The sequence below is a fragment of the Engraulis encrasicolus genome, chromosome 8, assembly GCF_034702125.1.
Source record: "Engraulis encrasicolus isolate BLACKSEA-1 chromosome 8, IST_EnEncr_1.0, whole genome shotgun sequence".
Classification (NCBI taxonomy): Eukaryota; Metazoa; Chordata; class Actinopteri; order Clupeiformes; family Engraulidae; genus Engraulis; species Engraulis encrasicolus.
The window spans coordinates 6,030,812-6,048,827 of record NC_085864.1 but is presented as its reverse complement, the minus strand read 5'-3'; the positions used below and the strand labels follow the sequence as shown (position 1 = coordinate 6,048,827).

At 42.8% G+C, this 18,016-nt stretch overlaps 3 protein-coding genes across 6 annotated transcripts in view; 1 reads left to right on the top strand and 2 right to left on the bottom strand.

The window, feature by feature from the left end:
* LOC134454098 (spartin-like) overlaps window positions 1-3,235 on the top strand; it is a 22,643-nt gene extending 19,408 nt beyond the window's left edge. For 3 of the 4 annotated variants that reach the window (XM_063204882.1, XM_063204883.1, XM_063204881.1), the window contains exons 8-9: window positions 68-158; window positions 1,770-3,235. In XM_063204882.1, coding sequence (XP_063060952.1) covers window positions 68-158; window positions 1,770-2,001 — 323 coding nt within the window. In that variant the 3' untranslated portion in view covers window positions 2,002-3,235. Of the gene's footprint in view, window positions 1-67; window positions 159-369; window positions 556-1,769 lie in introns of those variants that run through there. The other variant, XM_063204884.1, reaches the window with a different exon arrangement.
* A 2,068-nt stretch (window positions 3,236-5,303) lies between these two features.
* On the bottom strand, window positions 5,304-9,060 carry LOC134453470 (polyadenylate-binding protein 1A-like). The gene is made up of 2 exons (XM_063204276.1): window positions 8,525-9,060; window positions 5,304-6,382 (listed from the first exon to the last, which is right to left on the bottom strand). Exons 1-2 carry the CDS (start codon window positions 9,002-9,004, stop codon window positions 5,417-5,419), a joined length of 1,446 nt encoding a protein of 481 aa, XP_063060346.1. The 5' UTR covers window positions 9,005-9,060; the 3' UTR covers window positions 5,304-5,416.
* Window positions 9,061-14,930: 5,870 nt separating this feature from the next.
* Window positions 14,931-17,214, bottom strand: LOC134453469 (polyadenylate-binding protein 1A-like). Its single transcript, XM_063204275.1, has 2 exons — window positions 16,628-17,214; window positions 14,931-16,238 (listed from the first exon to the last, which is right to left on the bottom strand). Exons 1-2 carry the CDS (start codon window positions 17,105-17,107, stop codon window positions 15,273-15,275), a joined length of 1,446 nt encoding a protein of 481 aa, XP_063060345.1. The 5' UTR covers window positions 17,108-17,214; the 3' UTR covers window positions 14,931-15,272.
* Between the last annotated feature and the right edge of the window lie 802 nt (window positions 17,215-18,016).

Below are 18,016 nucleotides of genomic sequence, written 5' to 3'. Positions count from 1 at the left end.
AGCCTGATAAATTTGCATATTTTAAGACGTGTATGTCTGGTTTTGTTTGTATGTGTATTGTGAACAGGTTTTGCGACAGTGTGGACAGGCTTGGAGGTGGCAGCCAAAGACATTGCTAAAAATGTGGCGGAAGAAACGGTTTCCACTGTCAAACACAAGTAAGTACAAACTGTGTCAGACACAGAAAAGTGTCCCATATGTTGTGTGAAGCTACTTTGATCTTACCTATTTGCATCAAAAAGAATGTGTTCCTTTTTACTAACTTAGTAAATTTGCTTACTTACTGTACATGTATTGCTTCTGACCTGCAATGTCCTGTACTTTAGCTGTGAAAGTTGCTTACACTGTTGTTCTCCCGTTCACTTACAGATACAAGGGTCTAGACGCAGTCTTTGACCCACCGCCGGTTACCAAGTAGCTCCTTCAATATAGGCTATCGTCTGTTCCTTTTAATTAATAACGAGCTCCTTAATGCCAAATCAAGCCGTCATTGCATCAGGCATGGCTCTGGCTCTGGCTCTGGCTCTGGCTCTGGCTCTGGCTCTGGCTCTGGCTCTGGCTCTGGCTCTGGCTCTGGCTCTGGCTCTGGCTTTGGCTGTGACTTACTTGGGTAACACTTTACTTTAATGGTTAACTATTACAGTGGATCTACCACATTAGGCACAGTGTAATACCCAGTGTAACAATATTTAATACCATGTACATACTACCAGTGTAAGACCATGTACCAATTTTGTACTTACATCTAGGGTTAGGGTTGGCACATGGTATTACACTGTTATTTATTGGTATTAAATATTGTTACACTGGTTATTACACTGTACCTAATGTGGTAGATCCACTGTAATGGTTAACCATTAAAGTAAAGTGTTACCCTTACTTGCTCTCTCCGCAGCAGCATCTCCCTTAATTGGATGTTTTGGTTTAATACACATACTGTTGGCATGGCGATGACTGATACTGGTGCTGATGCTGACTAACTGCCTGATGGGCTGACTGTCTTCTTAGTCTGGCTCTGCTCCCTGCTCCACTCCCCTTAATTACTAATCATATTGATGGGACTAATTGATGTAGGTCTGACCCCACCTGGCTGTAAAGCATAGTACACAGTACACCGTAAATACAATTTACAACACTTGGAGAGTACATTTGAATTCTTAAGTGTTGAATTTGACTCTTTGTGTTGAACTGCTGAGCAGGCCACCTGTTGACTGGCACCGGCCTGGATTGCAATTTGGAGGTTCGGGGGAGTTTGCCAGTGAAAAACAATCTGAATTATTTACAGCAGACAGCAGGGACTGAAAATAGAATGCTTAAAAGAAATAAAATTAATTTGTTGGGTTTTTTCGGTGTTTCGTAATAATTTGTTCCTTATGTAATTTGGGGATGTCTATAAACAGTAATGAAGTATTTGGCGGTATCTGGAAACGATAATTAAGGTTTATATATAATGGAGGATTGTTCTCTTTCCTGTAATTGAAGGAGTTTTTTCCAGTGCCAATAATTAAACAGGCATCAGCACAGACAAAGTGGCACTGCATGCTTATAATCTGCACTCCACCTCTCCTTCTTTCTCCTTCTCTCTCTCTCTTTCTCTTGCTCGCTCTCTCGCTCTCCTTCTACCTCTTCTGTTTTCATCTACTTCTCCACCCATCACTGGCTTCCTCACTCCATCTCCTCTACCATTTTTTTTTCTTTCACTCCCTCTTCATCCCCTCCTCCTCTTCCACCTCTTCTTCCTCTTCACCTGTGACTGTGTGATGATGAAGGTACGGTCCAGAGGCAGGGGTGGCCACCGATCACGCCGTCAACTCTGCCATCAACGTTGGGGTGACTGCCTTCAACATTGATAACCTGGGCATCAAGGCCATGGTGAAGAAGACAGGCAAGCAGACAGCTGTAGCCATCTTGGAAGACTACAAGATCCAGGATGCACCCGGCACAAAAACGCCCACTAACGGCAAGAAACCCAGCCCCAAAAAGAGCCCAAAGAAATCATGAAGAATATCCATCTTATCTTTATGCCTATTCCTATCGTTATTACTGTGCTATTATACTCCATAGAGCCTTAAAACACGTTTTACTTGTACAAATATATATTTATAATAGATATATAATATATTATATCACTATATTATAACTATTATTAATTAGAAGATGCTTTATTTCAATTTTATGAAGATGGATATTATATTAACAGGAAAAGGATGTATTTATATATTGCTGCATTTTCTACTGACCTGCGACTCTATAGTTTGCTGATATCCTGTTTTTAGAATGTAGACCACAGCAGTTGTGATGTGGCATCCTGGTGCACTTTAGCCCTTGTTCTGATGAAAGAGGAAATGGAGGATTGTTGATGTTGTTGGGTTTTTTCCCTTTCTTTTTCATTGTATTTTTTTATGCATTAAGTGAGGTGAAGGACAAAGTAATGTTTTTTTTTTTAAAGCAATGTTGTGAAGCTACTTGTTGGAAACGTTTAGGACCACTGACAGCCAATTGACAGAGGTTTTGTGTCTGTGTTTGTGTGTTAGCTATCTGGCAAGGACGGACCCTGACTATTATCCTTTAGCCTTAACACATTTTCAGGTTTAATGGACTGACCTTGTTACAACCACTAACACCTCATTCCAATTACATGCTGTCTACAATCTGCTATACAAAGGCAAAGTGCAGTAACTACATATTTTTTTCAAAATTGAGTTTTGACTGAAAATAGTCTTCATTACACCTTTCACCTTATGGTCTAAATGTGTCCCATTTTAGAGATGTTGCTATATCAAATGTGCAGTAACTACTATATCCAACCCAATGCCAAGGCTTGTAAGGCATTTTTCTCAGTTTCAATGTTGGCCTAGTTACTGCACTTTGCCTTTGTAGGGCATTAATGTGTGCTTTTTAACCACACTGATGCAAATATACATGTTCAGTTAAGCTGCCTAGTGACGAAAAAAATAAAAATCTTATAGTTGGACCATTTTAAGACATTTCTACCATTTCTAACCTGTGAAGCTGGGATTTTCAATTTGCAAATATGCAATTGACTTGATGCTGTACCGTCGTCCCATTTCAGAGATATTTAATGATGTGTATTCTAACAGTTATACCTGAAGTGCAGTATTGTGTCGAGCCCATGTGATGTGATGTGATGTGATGGTCATCCAGAAATGTTGCTGAGCGGAACTGAACTATTTTTCAGGTTGACACTAAAATAAATCTGTGTTTGAAGGTAGAAGTCTGTGATTGGTCAGTCTATTACGCTTTATTTCATGTTTCATTGTTAAACTGTATCTTTTTTTCTCTTAATGTAGTATATAGCAGAATGAAAGGATGAATTAGATTTTGTAGGTGGTGCGGCCCTCACTTCAATGCACACAATTGGTTCTTTTCAATATGCGGACTCCCATCCAAATGAACAGTTTGTTAAACCAATTTATGAATGGAAAATATATTCAGTGGACACCCAGCAGCGGACCTCCTAGGGCAATGTTTCTCAACCTTTCTTTAGGCGAGGCACCCTTTCAATTCATGAAAAATTTCAAGGCACCCCAAACCAACGAGCCGTTACATGGCATCGCATCCGATATCACAAAAGCTTAGAAAAGTAACACATTTGGAGACGTTCGAAGTTACAGCTGGCTGGGGCGACCTATATTTACTTTATTGTGCGTAAATGGCAGATGAAAGATTCCACTGACTAGCATTAACTTATCAAGTTAGACAAATATGTATTATATTACATAATTTATTTATCAGCCACATTTCCGCGGCACCGGCACCCCTGTTGAGAAACACTGCCCCAGGGCAGTGGCAGTAGGGGCCAGAGGCCATAAGGGAGAGCTAGGGGACTGTGTCAGGTTGGCAGCAAAAGTATAGCAAAACATAATAAAAACTTGAATAAACTATTGTACACCAAAATAAATAAAAATGACAGTAATAGTTAAGAATTGCCTTATAGTAATCTAATGCATCTCCGAACATTACTGCTATCGTCGTAATTATTTTATATATCTCAATGAGGCACTGCCACAGATAGACTATGTTTGTGAAAGGAGGGGGGGGCATAGAAAAAAAATAGTGTAGCACGGCACAGCCCATGTCAGAGGGTCCACCACTAGCCTGCCTGGCTCACACTGATTGTGTAAAGCAGCATGGGATTTAAACAGCAGCAGCAGCGGCCCCACCACATACAGGTATTTGTCTGTACGTCATACAAGGCTGAACAGAATAGTATAGGTAACATAACACTGTGTCTGTAAAAGATTGCACATATTTCATACATGTTTAAATATAAGAAGACCAAGGGGCAGAAGTCTGGATGCCAGGGGCAACATTCAGAAATTCAAATGAGGCAAAGCTGTAAAACTATGGCCTCATATGACACTTTATTCAGAAAATCCAACTCATTTCTCTTCTTGAACATACTTTTTAAGATATTTTGGTTGGGAATAGCAGTAAAGTAAGTAGTGGATGAGATGTTGCGGCTGAGCATGTGTTGCCAACTGCCCTGTCAGTGGATCTCAAATCTTATAGCGACGTTGGTCCTGCTGCCTCCTTTCCAGGTTTTACTTTACCTGATGGGCCCTGATTTTATAATGGTCTGTCCAGGGAAAAATATTTTAAGAGCACTGCTTACAAGAAAAGGATCAATTGTGTTGTTGAAATGCCCTTTTTTCCAGGTAGAAAAAAGCTACCCTATCAGTCCCAGAGAGGAATTTTTCCGTTAATTTATGTCTTTCTTTTTACACAGTTCGGTCCATAAGCCTCACTCACTGCTTAACTCTATGCTCATCATGATTGGTCGCACATGCACATGGACATGGAAAAGATTCCAATGTGAGTCTTGGTAGACAGATACAGTGTATGTCAGCATGTGAAGCAGAAGAGCAGCAGCCAAGTTTGGGCAACAAAGGTCATGTCTGCTCCACACAAGAAACCAAGTGTCAATTTTCAATTGAATCAAAAAATATGAGATGTTTAATAGGATTGAAGACAGACATCGATACACCATAGTAGAGAATTGTATAAATAATCCTTAAGTGCCAAGAACAATATATAATCCATGTATTACATAAAATCAGCATCATTCTTCATTAGAGTTGCTAATAATTTTATTTAATTGTACATTGCATGTCATTTATTTGATTTCAATAGTAAAATAAAATAGAATGGAAGCTCTGATAAAATGTATAATCCCTGTGACAAAAAGCACGTCTGAGTGCCTACACATGTAAAACCCTCTGTATTAGTAACTATAAAGATAATAAAACACCAGATGATCAGATTTCAGTAGAGTTGCCAATAATTTTTACTTTATTATAAACTTAATGTAATTTACTCAATTTAGTAAAATAAAGCCAATGTGAATTTAGTTCAAAATAAGGTAAGCAAGTTGGAGAATTCCCGGTCCTTGTCGTTAGGCCCCGCGCACAGGTGTGCTGGCAGCACCATCCTGGTCTGCCTCTTTAGCCTGGTGGAGCTGCAGAACACCCACGGCCTCGTCCACCTTGGAGCGCAGCAACTCTGCTGACTCGAGCATCTGCAGCAGCTCTGAGTTGTCGATCTCGAGCAGCATGCCGGTGACTTTATCAGGCAACCTGGGGTGGATGGTTTGAACCTTCGGCACCATGTTCTCGATCAGGGGGTGCAGCTGCATTCCCAGCTTGTATTTTTGCATCTCCAGGGGTAGGGCAGCCAGCACGGAGGCGGTCAGGACCTCCTGGCCCTGCACATGGGCCGAGGCGGAGGCGCTGGCAAGATGGGCGTCCACAGCCTGAGAGATCACATACTGAGAGGCCACCATGCTTGGCACCTGAGCACCAGCAGGTATCACATAGTAGATGGGGGTCTCCAGATTATACCCAGATGGGCTCATGGCACCTGGCATGCCCTGAAAGAGCAGGGGGTGCACATCCTGAATGGCCAAGTGAGCGCCGGGGTGCAGCTGAACCTGCTGGCTCGGCTGATAGTAGGCAGCATGGTTCTGGGCCTGAGGGCTGGCGACCACAGAGTATTGAGAGGGTGGGGATGGCTGCTGGTGGTGCTTGATGACAGGGTTGGGCACAGCACGCAGGCCAAAGATCTCACGTAGCTTTTCAGCATCCAGGTTGACGCCAACATTCTTGACGTCATTGGTCAGTGGCTTTGCACGGCCACCAAACTCTGCACCAAGGTCCACAGGGCTGGGCGCAGCACGCTTGCTCTCCACCCACTGCTTCCTCAGGTAAGCCTGGCGCTGCTCTTTGTGCTGGGCCGGGGCCACGTACAGCGGCTTGGTGCCCAAGATGCGGCCGTTCATGTCAGCCATGGCCTTGGTGGCCTCCTCCGGGGAAGAGAAGCACACGAAGCCAAAACCTTTGCTGCGACCGCCCTCCATTATCACCTGTGGAGAGGAGATGGTGGCAGAGAGAAGGGGGAGAAGGCATAATTTAATTATAACTGTGTGATGGGATAATACATAATAGATATTTCTATTTATGCACAACAACCAATAAACTGTATCAGTTATCAGATAGCCTATATTAGGGTCTATGGAAATAAACAGGTGTTAAACTGACTGGCATGGGTGATGTCACCATCATGCGAGGGGGGGAAAGGTGTTACATCTTCTAAGGGCCTGAGAGCACTGACAGGGCCCCTGGAAGCAGGGCCGGTTTTAAGCATAGGCCGGCTAGGCGGTCGCCTAGAGCGCAATGTGAAGAAGGAGCGCCGAAATGGCGCTCTCCGATGCGTAATTTTGCGATATGGAGGTTTTTTTTAATGAAGTTGCAATCAACAAAGCGTGGCGAAAGCGCTCCTCACGGCAAAACGCCCCTCAGCCAATAGTAATATCGCTTTCAACTGTCTCTGGGAAGTCTGTGAACCAATAAACAGACAGTCCTGAGAAAGGGGGCGGGACGAGTGACAGCGTGCGAACTATTTAGATTTTTGGAGACTCACTCACTCCAGAGACAGAGAGGGCAAGCGCCAACAGCAGTGTTGCTCTGCTGGGTGGAGAATTGTTATGTTCTCATTGAACCAGTCATTGCATGATGCAGGAGTTGCAGACGGTGTTTTGGAACTATGTGATTTAATCAGCAACCGTTTGTGATAATGGAAAGCCTAATAGTTATGAGGCTACTGTTTGGAATTAGAGGGAAAAAGAGCTTTGCTTTTGATCTGAGAAATCGCTAGTTAGCATGCTAACATTAGCCAAGTACCTATGCCAAGCAATGAAATCCAGTAAATAGGGCTGATAGTATTCAGGCTCCATGCCTGATTTCAGGCTCGACAGAGTTTGCAAAAATAAAAACATTGATAATAATTAGCCATTAGGTTATTCTTATCTCAGAAAGAATGACAGGTTCAGGGTTTTCTTCTACGTACTATCAGGCTTGAATAATGGTCATACACAGGCTATTAAATGTTTGAATAATGTGTCAAAATAGGCCTTCGTTACGTCACTATGCAGTATCTTGTGGTTCGTCGTTAGAGCAGGGGGAAAAGTCCAGGCTCAGGATTTTTTTTCACTATCACCCCTGAGTAAAGTAGCTGTTAGTAGCCTACTCACTAACACCCACCTGACATCATAATACTTGCTTAGGTTGACGAGCAATGTAAAGTAAGACTGGTGCCATGTTTAAAACAATTTTAGCTGCCATATCTCCTTCAATCCACTTGAATGAATTACCTGCTTGTTTTAAGCTTAAAAAACATTGTTTCCAGACCAGAATGACATAGGCCTTCATTAATCATGTAACAGAACCATGCACAGCATGTTTTCATGCTGAGTGATGTAGTATTGCAGACAAGTGAGGCTATTTACTATATTTTGTGTATTATGAAAATCAAAAGCGTGACAGCTCTTGTCAGCTCCCTTTCGCTCACCCTGTCCCTCCAGTTCAAACACATAGATTGCCCCTTCTCATTCTCCTACTCACAAATGCACCACTATTTCCAGTCCAGAAATGAAATTGGTTTGGAATCATAGACAGCACAAATGTGTATCTTATTAAAATTGTTATGCTGCCATGCTTTGTGATGCTGTAGGTAGTGTAGATAGGCTATCAATGCAGACCTCCTTGGTAGGCCTATTGTCTACACATGCATTTTACATGCAAATGTAGGCCTACTGTATCACTCTCCTGGCATTTCAATTCCATTTTAAAATTCAAACACATTGATAACCTCCCTCTCATCTGGGGTTGGGGGCACCGCCACCATTACATCCAAGACACCACACAGTGAAGGTACTTTCATGCGACTCAATCTGATGTGTTGGTCGGCTGTCCAAAAGAACCAGAAATCCATTTGATGCAAAACAGTTATTGTTCTTGAGGGGGGGGGGGCAGAACTCAAACTCGCCTAGGGCGCCAAATAAGCCAGAACCGGCCCTGCCTGGAAGGATTCTGATGACATTATTTGTCATTTTGGGGGCCCAACATTTGAAACTTTCATGGGGCCCAACTTTTTTAGCAGCGCCCCTGCTGACTGGCAGAGAGGAGGGGAGGGGAGAGGTGGACTGAAGTGGGTTCAAGTCATGTACCTTAGCACGGGTGATGGTTCCATAGGGAGCGAACTCCTTACGCAGGTGCTCTTCTCCCATTGTCTTCGGTATATTTTTGACGAAGAGATTAAAGCCCTGATGACGAGGCGTGTTCTGCTGCATCCTCTGCAACATGCGCTGTAGCTCCGTCTGGCGCTCCGTCTGGGGCTGAAGGTCCAACTCATTCTGGACGTGGCTCACATTAACGAGCTTGCTCTCCACCCTCTGCTTGCTCGGGTAGGCCTGCTGGCGCTGCTCCGTGTGCTGGGCCGGGGCCACGTACAGCGGCTTGGTGCCCAAGATGCGGCCATTCAGATTTCCTACTAGGTTTACCTCCTCGTAGCGGGGACGGGGGGTGTAGTTTGACGGGGTTCGCGGCTCCTTGCGGGGCTTGAACAAGTGGCCCCGCTCCGCAAACACTCTCTTCTCAATCACCATGTCTTGAAACGGATCGCCCGTTCTAGCCCTGTAGTGGGCCATTACAGGGTTCGCTGCGCTAAAAAATGTACTTGACAATTTCAGAAAATAGTGCTCTATCCAGCCAGTATCAAGAATCAAGTGATACGTTTTTGATATTGGCGAACATTCTGGTTTGAACATTCTAGTTTGAACGTTCTATAATATGTGTCTATGACATCAACGTTCTTTTCCATTACATTGGGGACATAGGCCTAGGATAGCCGCCCTAGGCCTACTTAACACAATTTCAAGCGTACAATCTGATTCATCAGTCTGCTAAACTATTTGGCCAAAAACACAAAAAAGCACCACCAACAATAAAACAATAATCCAGCCACTCTCAACATGTAGGCTAACAGACATGCCAAAATTCAAAGAACTTTTAAGACATCTCCCACTTTAAAAGGTGCATGAAGATTGTGTAGATATGCCTTTTGCACATTAAGCAAAGATACTCTATTCTAATGAATTTTAATGATCTGCTTCAATGTGCAGCTAAGCCTTGTTGTAATCAAATAGTTGTTTAAATTATGGCTTGTACATGATTTTCATTATAGTAGGCCCCAATGATTTGCATGATGTTTTTCATTTGATTCCCTTAAAATCAGATATTTTGTGACACCTTCAAAAAAAAAAAAAAAAGTTATCTATTTTAAACTTGAAATACATCAAATCTGTTATCAAGACCTGGATTAACTGCTTGACTTTCTCAAACTCTGACTGCTTTTCATTCGTGCCAACAATTCTGTAGTCAGCAAGCTGGGTCATCTCCCAATCCTTACCCACCCCCAAATGAATGAATGAACTTAAATCAGAGACGATCTAAAATTCATTTAATAGTGAAATATTTTGCACCTGTGGAGAGGAGATGGTGGCAGAGAGAAGGGGGGAGAAGAAGGCATAGGCCTAATATAATTATAACTGTGTGATTGTGTGTTCGGACAGGAGGGGTGGGGAGGGGAAGGGATTGATGTGGATAATTTCAGGTACCTTAGCACTGGTGATGTTCCCGAATGCAGAGAACTCTTCGTGCAGGCCGCTCACCATCCATGCTATGAGGAAGATTCAAATCTAAGTCCTTTCATTCATTTGGGGGTGGGGAAGGATTGGGAGATGACCCAGGTCGGACATGAACCTGCATCCCCATGGGATTCTTTAGGTCTATTATTCTGCTGTTTACTGAGTTCAATTACATTTGTTTTGTTTGTTTGGTCACTCAACCTGTTTTAAGGAAGCATGACCTGTGGTTTGGAGTTTACATTTTAGCATTGTGTCTCGCCCCTCATATCTCTCTCACACACACACACACACACACACACACACACACACACACACACACACACACACACACACACACACACACACACACACACACACACACACACACACACACACACACACACACACACACACACACACACACACGTCTACATGGACTGGCATTTGATTCCTGCAGACATGCTGTGTAGTGCATTCTCAGTTTGGTGCATCATAACCTGCAAAAATGCGTAAAGGCAAGAAAAAAGAGGGGTGAAGATGCCAAACAATGTTCTCTTTTTATTTGTGAAGCTTCAGCTTATATTAGGCTATAGTAAGAACAAAAATAGGGCCACTAAGCCAACTACATTCTTGAAAGTAATTTCTATTGTTACAGTACACGTTGTGTTTCTGATTTCTGTGCCCTATATTTCCACGTTGAGTGGTCCTGAGCTCTTATCTGCTTCTGCTGCTGGTATAATTGTGCATATGACCTGTCAGGCCTACATTTGCTGTGTGGTGTGGTTAGCTTTGTGCTTGTTCCTTTGGTTTGTTCTGCAGACTCAGATCTCTGTGGCTGATTCTGGTGGTGTATGTGAGTTGCTTCTAGGTAAAAAAAAAAAAAAAAAAAAAAAAAAAGGTCACATAATGACGTACATGATGAGTAGTCTACATTGGTTGTGCACACTGGCAGCAGCATTCAAAACCATGAAGTTTGACTATAGGCTACCTGATGCAAAGCACACCAGACTGGGAGAACACTGTTACGGTGAGTGTTGTCCTTGTTTTTGTTGTTGTGTTTTGATTTTTTTTTTTTTTTTAAATCTTGATGTGTTTTGTAGGAGTTCTTGATGCTGTTTTCACTTCACCGCACAGCTTTACATGAAACCACAACAATCTGTTGAAATGTGTCAGTTTTGTTGTGTCACACATTCAGTCAGGCATTCTGTTTTGAAGTGTGGACTGAGATGCTCATGTACTCTTATGATGTTTATTTGTTGTTTGTTTGTGGTTGGCTGGTTGGATGGTTGGTTTTTACAGAACCAAGCTTGAATTTCATTTCATTTCATTTTGATTTTTTCAGGACATTGCACATTAATGAACATATACATACATGTGCATATATGTAAATTGTAGCCCAACAGCTAATTTCCATCTGGTGTCCAAAATAGGCAGGCTGTTTACAAGCAATATAATTTAAAATCCCAAACATACATCTAAAACCAAAACAGACTGTTAGTGTCAAAAGAAATGAAACACAATACAGACGCAAAAAGCATGTAAATAAGAAAAAAATGAATAGTGTTTGCCATTTATTTCCAGCAAATGTGGGTAATAGATGTCTGGTGCAAGGTTGGTTTCATCATGGCCATTTCAAGGATAGAACAAAGTTGTTTTGTAAACCTTTGAAAAACTGTCTTCAACATTGTTTCAGTGGATCATCATTCAACAAGGCCTAATCAGATTTGCCATCCTTCATGACCAACTGTCATTCAGACAAGATTTTACTGAATCATATTGTGGCCAGAGTGCTGCTCATTGTGCTACTTAATCCAAAAGTTGATCTTTTCATAAATATTTATTGAGCAATAAACTAATATTTACTACCAGTAGCCTTTTTATGTAGCCCATGAAAAGTGCATTTTTTTCCCCGTCCTAATGAATACTTAGTTTTTGATGGTGGTGGTAATCATGAAAAAGGTAACATTTGTGAATGAGCAGCTTGGAAATAAATGAAGAATATGATACAGTGCACCTTTAATAACTCATCACATGGCAGCTGCTCATCTCACCTCTCCTCACATCTGAGTTTGACATTGCCTTAGAGTGCCATCTGCAGACTTACAAATTCAGACATGCTACAGGAGGAGCCATTTACTGTACCATGCCATTTGCAGAAGACGTCCAAGCAAGGCGTGTGGTCCAAATGTACAGTATATGGTCACTTCCACATTTGGTCAACTTTGCAGAGAATTTAGGGCTTTAGTCCCTACAAGTGTGTGTGTGTGTGTGTGTGTGTGTGTGTGTGTGTGTGTGGGGGGGTGCTTTTGTTTTTTTACTTAGGTGCATGTCATCTTGACTATGAATGTTTCCTTGTTCCTCATTGTTGATGAATGGAATGCAGTCGCACTACAGCCCTATAACCAGCAGGTAGCACTGTTTCGCAGAAAATAGCAGATGACCTGCATGAGAAAATTACACTTTATTAGCCATCTGACTATTATCCTTTAGCCTTAACACATTTTCAGGTTTAATGGACTGACCTTGTTACAACCACTAACACCTCATTCCAATTACATGCTGTCTACAATCTGCTATACAAAGGCAAAGTGCAGTAACTACATATTATTTTCAAAATTGAGTTTTGACTGAAAATGGTCTTCATTACACCTTTCACCTTATGGTCTAAATGTGTCCTATTTTAGAGATGTTGCTATATCAAATTTGCAGTAACTACTATATCCAACCCAATGCCAAGGCTTGTAAGGCATTTACTCAGTTTCAGTGTTGGCCTAGTTACTGCACTTTGCCTTTGTATGGCATTAATGTGTGCTTTTTAACCACACTGATGCAAATATACATGTTCAGTTAAGCTGCCTAGTGACGAAAAAAATAAAAATCTTATAGTTGGACCATTTTAAGACATTTCTACCATTTCTAACCTGTGAAGCTGGGATTTTCAACTTGCAAATATGCAATTGACTTGATGCTGTACTGTCGTCCCATTTCAGAGATATTTAATGATGTGTATTCTAACAGTTATACCTGAAGTGCAGTATTGTGTCGAGCCCATGTGATGTGATGTGATGTGATGATGTGATGGTCATCCAGAAATGTTGCTAAGCTGAACTGAACTATTTTTCAGGTTGACACTAAAATAAATCTGTATTTGAAGGTAGAAGTCTGTGATTGGTCAGTCTATTACGCGTTGTTTCATGTTTCATTGTTAAACTGTATCTTTATTTCTCTTAATGTAGTAGCCTATATAGCAGAAAGGATGAATTATATTATGTAGGTGGTGCGACGCACACAATTGGTTCTTTTCAATATGAGTACTCCCGTCCAAATGAACAGTTTGTTATACCAATTTATGAACAGAAAATATATTCAGTGGACACCAAGCATCTGACCTCTTAGGGCAGTGGCAGTGGGGACCTGGCGCCACAAGGGGGAGCTAGGGGGACTGTGGCAGGTCGGCAGCAAAAGTATAGCAAAACATAATAAATACTTGAATAAATTATTGTACACCAAAATAAATAAAAAATAACCCTAACAATATTCACAATAGTTAAGAATTGCATTATAGTAATCTATTGCATCTCTGAATATTAATACTATTATCGTAAGTATTTTATATATCTCAATGAGGCACTGCCACACAGATAGACTATGTTTGTGAAAGTGGGGTGGGGGGGCATAGAAAAAAAACAGTGTAGCACGGCATAGTCCATGTCAGAGGGTCCACCACTAGCCTGCCTGGTTCACACTGATTGTGTAAAGCAGCATGGGATTTAAGCAGCAGCAGCAGCGGCCTCATCACATACAGGTATTTGTTACACAAGGCTGAACAGAATAGTGTAGGTAACACAACATTGTGTCTATAAAAGATTGCACATATTTCATACATGTTTAAATATAAGAATACCAAGGGGCAGAAGTCTAGATAAAGACTTAATGATGTCAGTGGCAAAAGTCAGAATTTCAAATGAGGCAAAGTTGTAAGACTATGGTCTCTTATGACACTTTATTTGGAAAATCCAATTTACTTCTCTTCTTGAACATAGGCCTACTTTTAAAGATATTATGGTTGGGAATAGTAGTGAATGAGATGTTCCGGCTGAGGACGTATTGCCAGCTGCCCTGTGAATGGATCTCTAAGCATATAATGACGTTGGTCCCTAACTGCTGCCTCCTTTCCAGCTTTTACTTTACCTGATGCGCCCTGTTTTTATAATGGTCGGTCCAGGGGAAAAGTGTGTTTTCCCTGTACGGCGAATGAAGAGCATTGCTCACAAGAAAAGGATCAATTAGGTTGTTGAAATGCCCGTTTTTCCAGGTAGAGGTGGCTACCCTATCAGTCCCAGAGAGGAATTGCTATCTGTTCAGGGGCGGAGATATAGGGAGGGCAAGCAGGGCATCTGCCCCTGGGCCCAGGGCCCTCCTGTATTGGTAGTGGGGCCCTATTGTGACCTGGGCAGGCCATATGCAGGGCCCTCCTGTATTGGTAGTGGCAGATGATAGGGCAGGCCGTATGGAGGGCCCTTCAAGTGTCTTGCCCTGGGGCCCTATGTGCAATTGTTCCGCCACTGTCTCTGTTATTCCGTTAATTTCTTTCTTTCTTTATGCCCAGTTCGGTCCATAAGCCTCACTCACTGCTTAACTCTATGCTCATCATGATTGGTCGCACATGCACATGGAAAAGATTCCAATGTGAGTCTTGGTAGACAGATACAGTGTATGTCAGCATGTGAAGCAGAGGAGCAGCAGCCAAGTTTGGGCAACAAAGGTCATGTCTGCTCCACAAGAAACCAAGTGTCAATTTTCAATTGAATAAAAAAATATGAGATGTTTAATATGATTGAAGAGAGAAATCGATACACCATACTTTGTATAAATTGTATAAATAATCCTTAAATGCCAAGAAAAATATATAATCCATGTATTACATAAAATCAGCGTCATTCTTCAGTAGAGTTGCTAATAATTTTATTTAATTGTAAATTGTATGTCATTTATTTGATTTCAATAGTAAAATAAAATAGAATGGAAGCTCTGATTTGTATATTTACACAAAATGTATAATCCCTGTGACAAAAAGCACGTCTGAGTGCCTAGACATGTAAGCTTAAAACCCTCTGTATTAGTAACTATAAAGATAATAAAACACCAGATGATCAGATTTCAGTAGAGTTGCCAATAATTTTTATTTCATTATAAATTTAATGTAATTTAGTCAATTTAGTAAAATAAAGCCAATTTGAATTTAGTTCAAAATATGGTAAGCAAGTTGGAGAATTCCCAGTCCTTGTATTTAGGCCCCCCGCACAGGTGTGCTGGCGGCACCATCCTGGTCAGCCTCTTTAGCCTGGTGGAGCTGCAGAACACCCACGGCCTCGTCCACCTTGGATCGCAGCAACTCTGCTGACTCGAGCATCTGCAGCAGCTCTGAGTTGTCGATCTCGAGCAGCATGCCGGTGACTTTATCAGGCAACCTGGGGTGGATGGTTTGAACCTTCGGCACCATGTTCTCGATCAGGGGGTGCAGCTGCATTCCCAGCTTGTGTTTTTGCATCTCCAGGGGTAGGGCAGCCAGCACGGAGGCGGTCAGGACCTCCTGGCCCTGCACATGGGCCGAGGCGGAGGCGCTGGCAAGATGGGCGTCCACAGCCTGAGACATCACATACTGAGAGTCCACCATGCTTGGCACCTGAGCACCAGCAGGTATCACATAGTAGATGGGGGTCTCCAGATTATACCCAGATGGGCTCATGGCACCTGGCATGCCCTGAAAGAGCAGGGGGTGCACATCCTGAATGGCCAAGTGAGCGCCGGGGTGCAGCTGAACCTGCTGGCTCGGCTGATAGTAGGCAGCATGGTTCTGGGCCTGAGGGCTGGCGACCGCAGAGTATTGAGAGGGTGCGGATGGCTGCTGGTGGTGCTTGATGACAGGGTTGGGCACAGCACGCAGGCCAAAGATCTCACGTAGCTTTTCAGCATCCAGGTTGACGCCAACATTCTTGACGTCATTGGTCAGTGGCTTTGCACAGCCACCAAACTCTGCACCAAGGTCCACAGGGCTGGGCGCAGCACGCTTGCTCTCCACCCACTGCTTCCTCAGGTAAGCCTGGCGCTGATCTTTGTGCTGGGCCGGGGCTACGTACAGCGGCTTGGTGCCCAAGATGCGGCCGTTCATGTCAGCCATGGCCTTGGTGGCCTCCTCCGGGGAAGAGAAGCACACGAAGCCAAAACCTTTGCTGCGACCGCCCTCCATTATCACCTGTGGAGAGGAGATGGTGGCAGAGAGAAGGGGGAGAAGGCATAATTTAATTATAACTGTGTGATGGGATAATACATAATAGATATTTCTATTTATGCACAACAACCAATAAACTGTATCAGTTATCAGATAGCCTATATTAGGGTCTATGGAAATAAACAGGTGTTAAACTGACTGGCATGGGTGATGCGAGGGGGGGAAAGGTGTTACATCTTCTAAGGGCCTGAGAGCACTGACAGGGCCCCTGGAAGGATTCTGATGACATTATTTGTCATTTTGGGGGCCCAACATTTGAAACTTTCATGGGGCCCAACTTTTTTAGCAGCGCCCCTGCTGACTGCCAGAGAGGAGGGGAGGGGAGAGGTGGACTGAAGGTTCAAGTCATGTACCTTAGCACGGGTGATGGTTCCATAGGGAGCGAACTCCTTACGCAGGTGCTCTTCTCCCATTGTCTTCGGTATATTTTTTATGAAGAGATTAAAGCCCCGATGACGAGGCATGTTCTGCTGCATCCGCTGCAACATGCGCTGTAGCTCCGTCTGGCGCTCCGTCTGGGGCTGAAGGTCCAACTCATTCTGGACGTGGCTCACATTAACGAGCTTGCTCTCCGCCCTCTGCTTGCTCGGGTAGGCCTGCTGGCGCTGCTCCGTGTGCTGGGCCGGGGCCACGTACAGCGGCTTGGTTCCCAAGATGCGGCCATTCAGATTTCCTACTAGGTTTACCTCCTCGTAGCGGGGACGGGGGGTGTAGTTTGACGGGGTTCGGGGCTCCTTGCGGGGCTTGAACAAGTGGCCCCGCTCCGCAAACACTCTCTTCTCAATCACCATGTCTTGAAACGGATCGCCCGTTCTAGCCCTGTAGTGGGCCATTATACAGGGTTCGCTGCGCTAAAAATGTACTTGACAAATTCAGAAAATAGTGCTCTATCCAGTCAGTATCAAGAATCAAGTGATACGTTTTTCGATCTTGGCGAACATTCTGGTTTGAACATTCTAGTTTGAACGTTCTATAATATGTGTCTATGACATCAACGTTCTTTTCCATTACATTGGGGACATAGGCCTAGGATAGCCGCCCTAGGCCTGCTCAACACAATTTCAAGCGTACAATCTGATGCATCAGTCTGCAAAACTATTTGGCCAAAAACACAAAAAAGCACCACCAACAATAAAATCCAGAATCCATAATCCAGCCACTCTCAACATGTAGGCTATAGACATGCGAAAATTCAAAGAACTTTTAAGACATCTCCCACTTTAAAAGGTGCATGAAGATTGTGTAGGTATGCTGCACATTAAGCAAAGATTCTCTATTCTAATGAATTTTAATGGGCTGCTTCAATATGCAGATAAAAGCCTTGTTGTAATCAAATAGTTGTTTAAATTATGGTTTGTACATGATTTTCATTATAGTAGGCCCCAATGATTTGCATAATGTTTTTCATTTGATTCCCTTAAAATCAGATATTTTGTGACACCTTTTTTTAAAAAAATGTTATCTATTTTAAACTTAAAATACATCAGATCTGTTATCAAGACCTGGATTAACTGCTCGACTTTCTCAAACTCTGACTGCTTTTCATTCGTGCCAACAATTCTGTAGTCAGCAAGCTGGGTCATCTCCCAATCCTTACCCACCCCCAAATGAATGAATGAACTTAAATCAGAGACGATCTAAAATTCATTTAATAGTGAAATATTTTGCACCTGTGGAGAGGAGATGGTGGCAGAGAGAAGGGGGGAGAAGAAGGCATAGGCCTAATATAATTATAACTGTGT

Coding starts and splice junctions, on each gene's coding strand:
- LOC134453470 (XM_063204276.1), bottom strand. CDS start 9,004: ATGGCCCACTACAGGGCTAGAACGGGCGATCCGTTTCAAGACATGGTG. Junction 6,383..8,524: donor GAACCATCACCCGTGCTAAG/GTACATGACTTG, acceptor TCCTCTCCACAG/GTGATAATGGAGGGCGGTCG.
- LOC134453469 (XM_063204275.1), bottom strand. CDS start 17,107: ATGGCCCACTACAGGGCTAGAACGGGCGATCCGTTTCAAGACATGGTG. Junction 16,239..16,627: donor GAACCATCACCCGTGCTAAG/GTACATGACTTG, acceptor TCCTCTCCACAG/GTGATAATGGAGGGCGGTCG.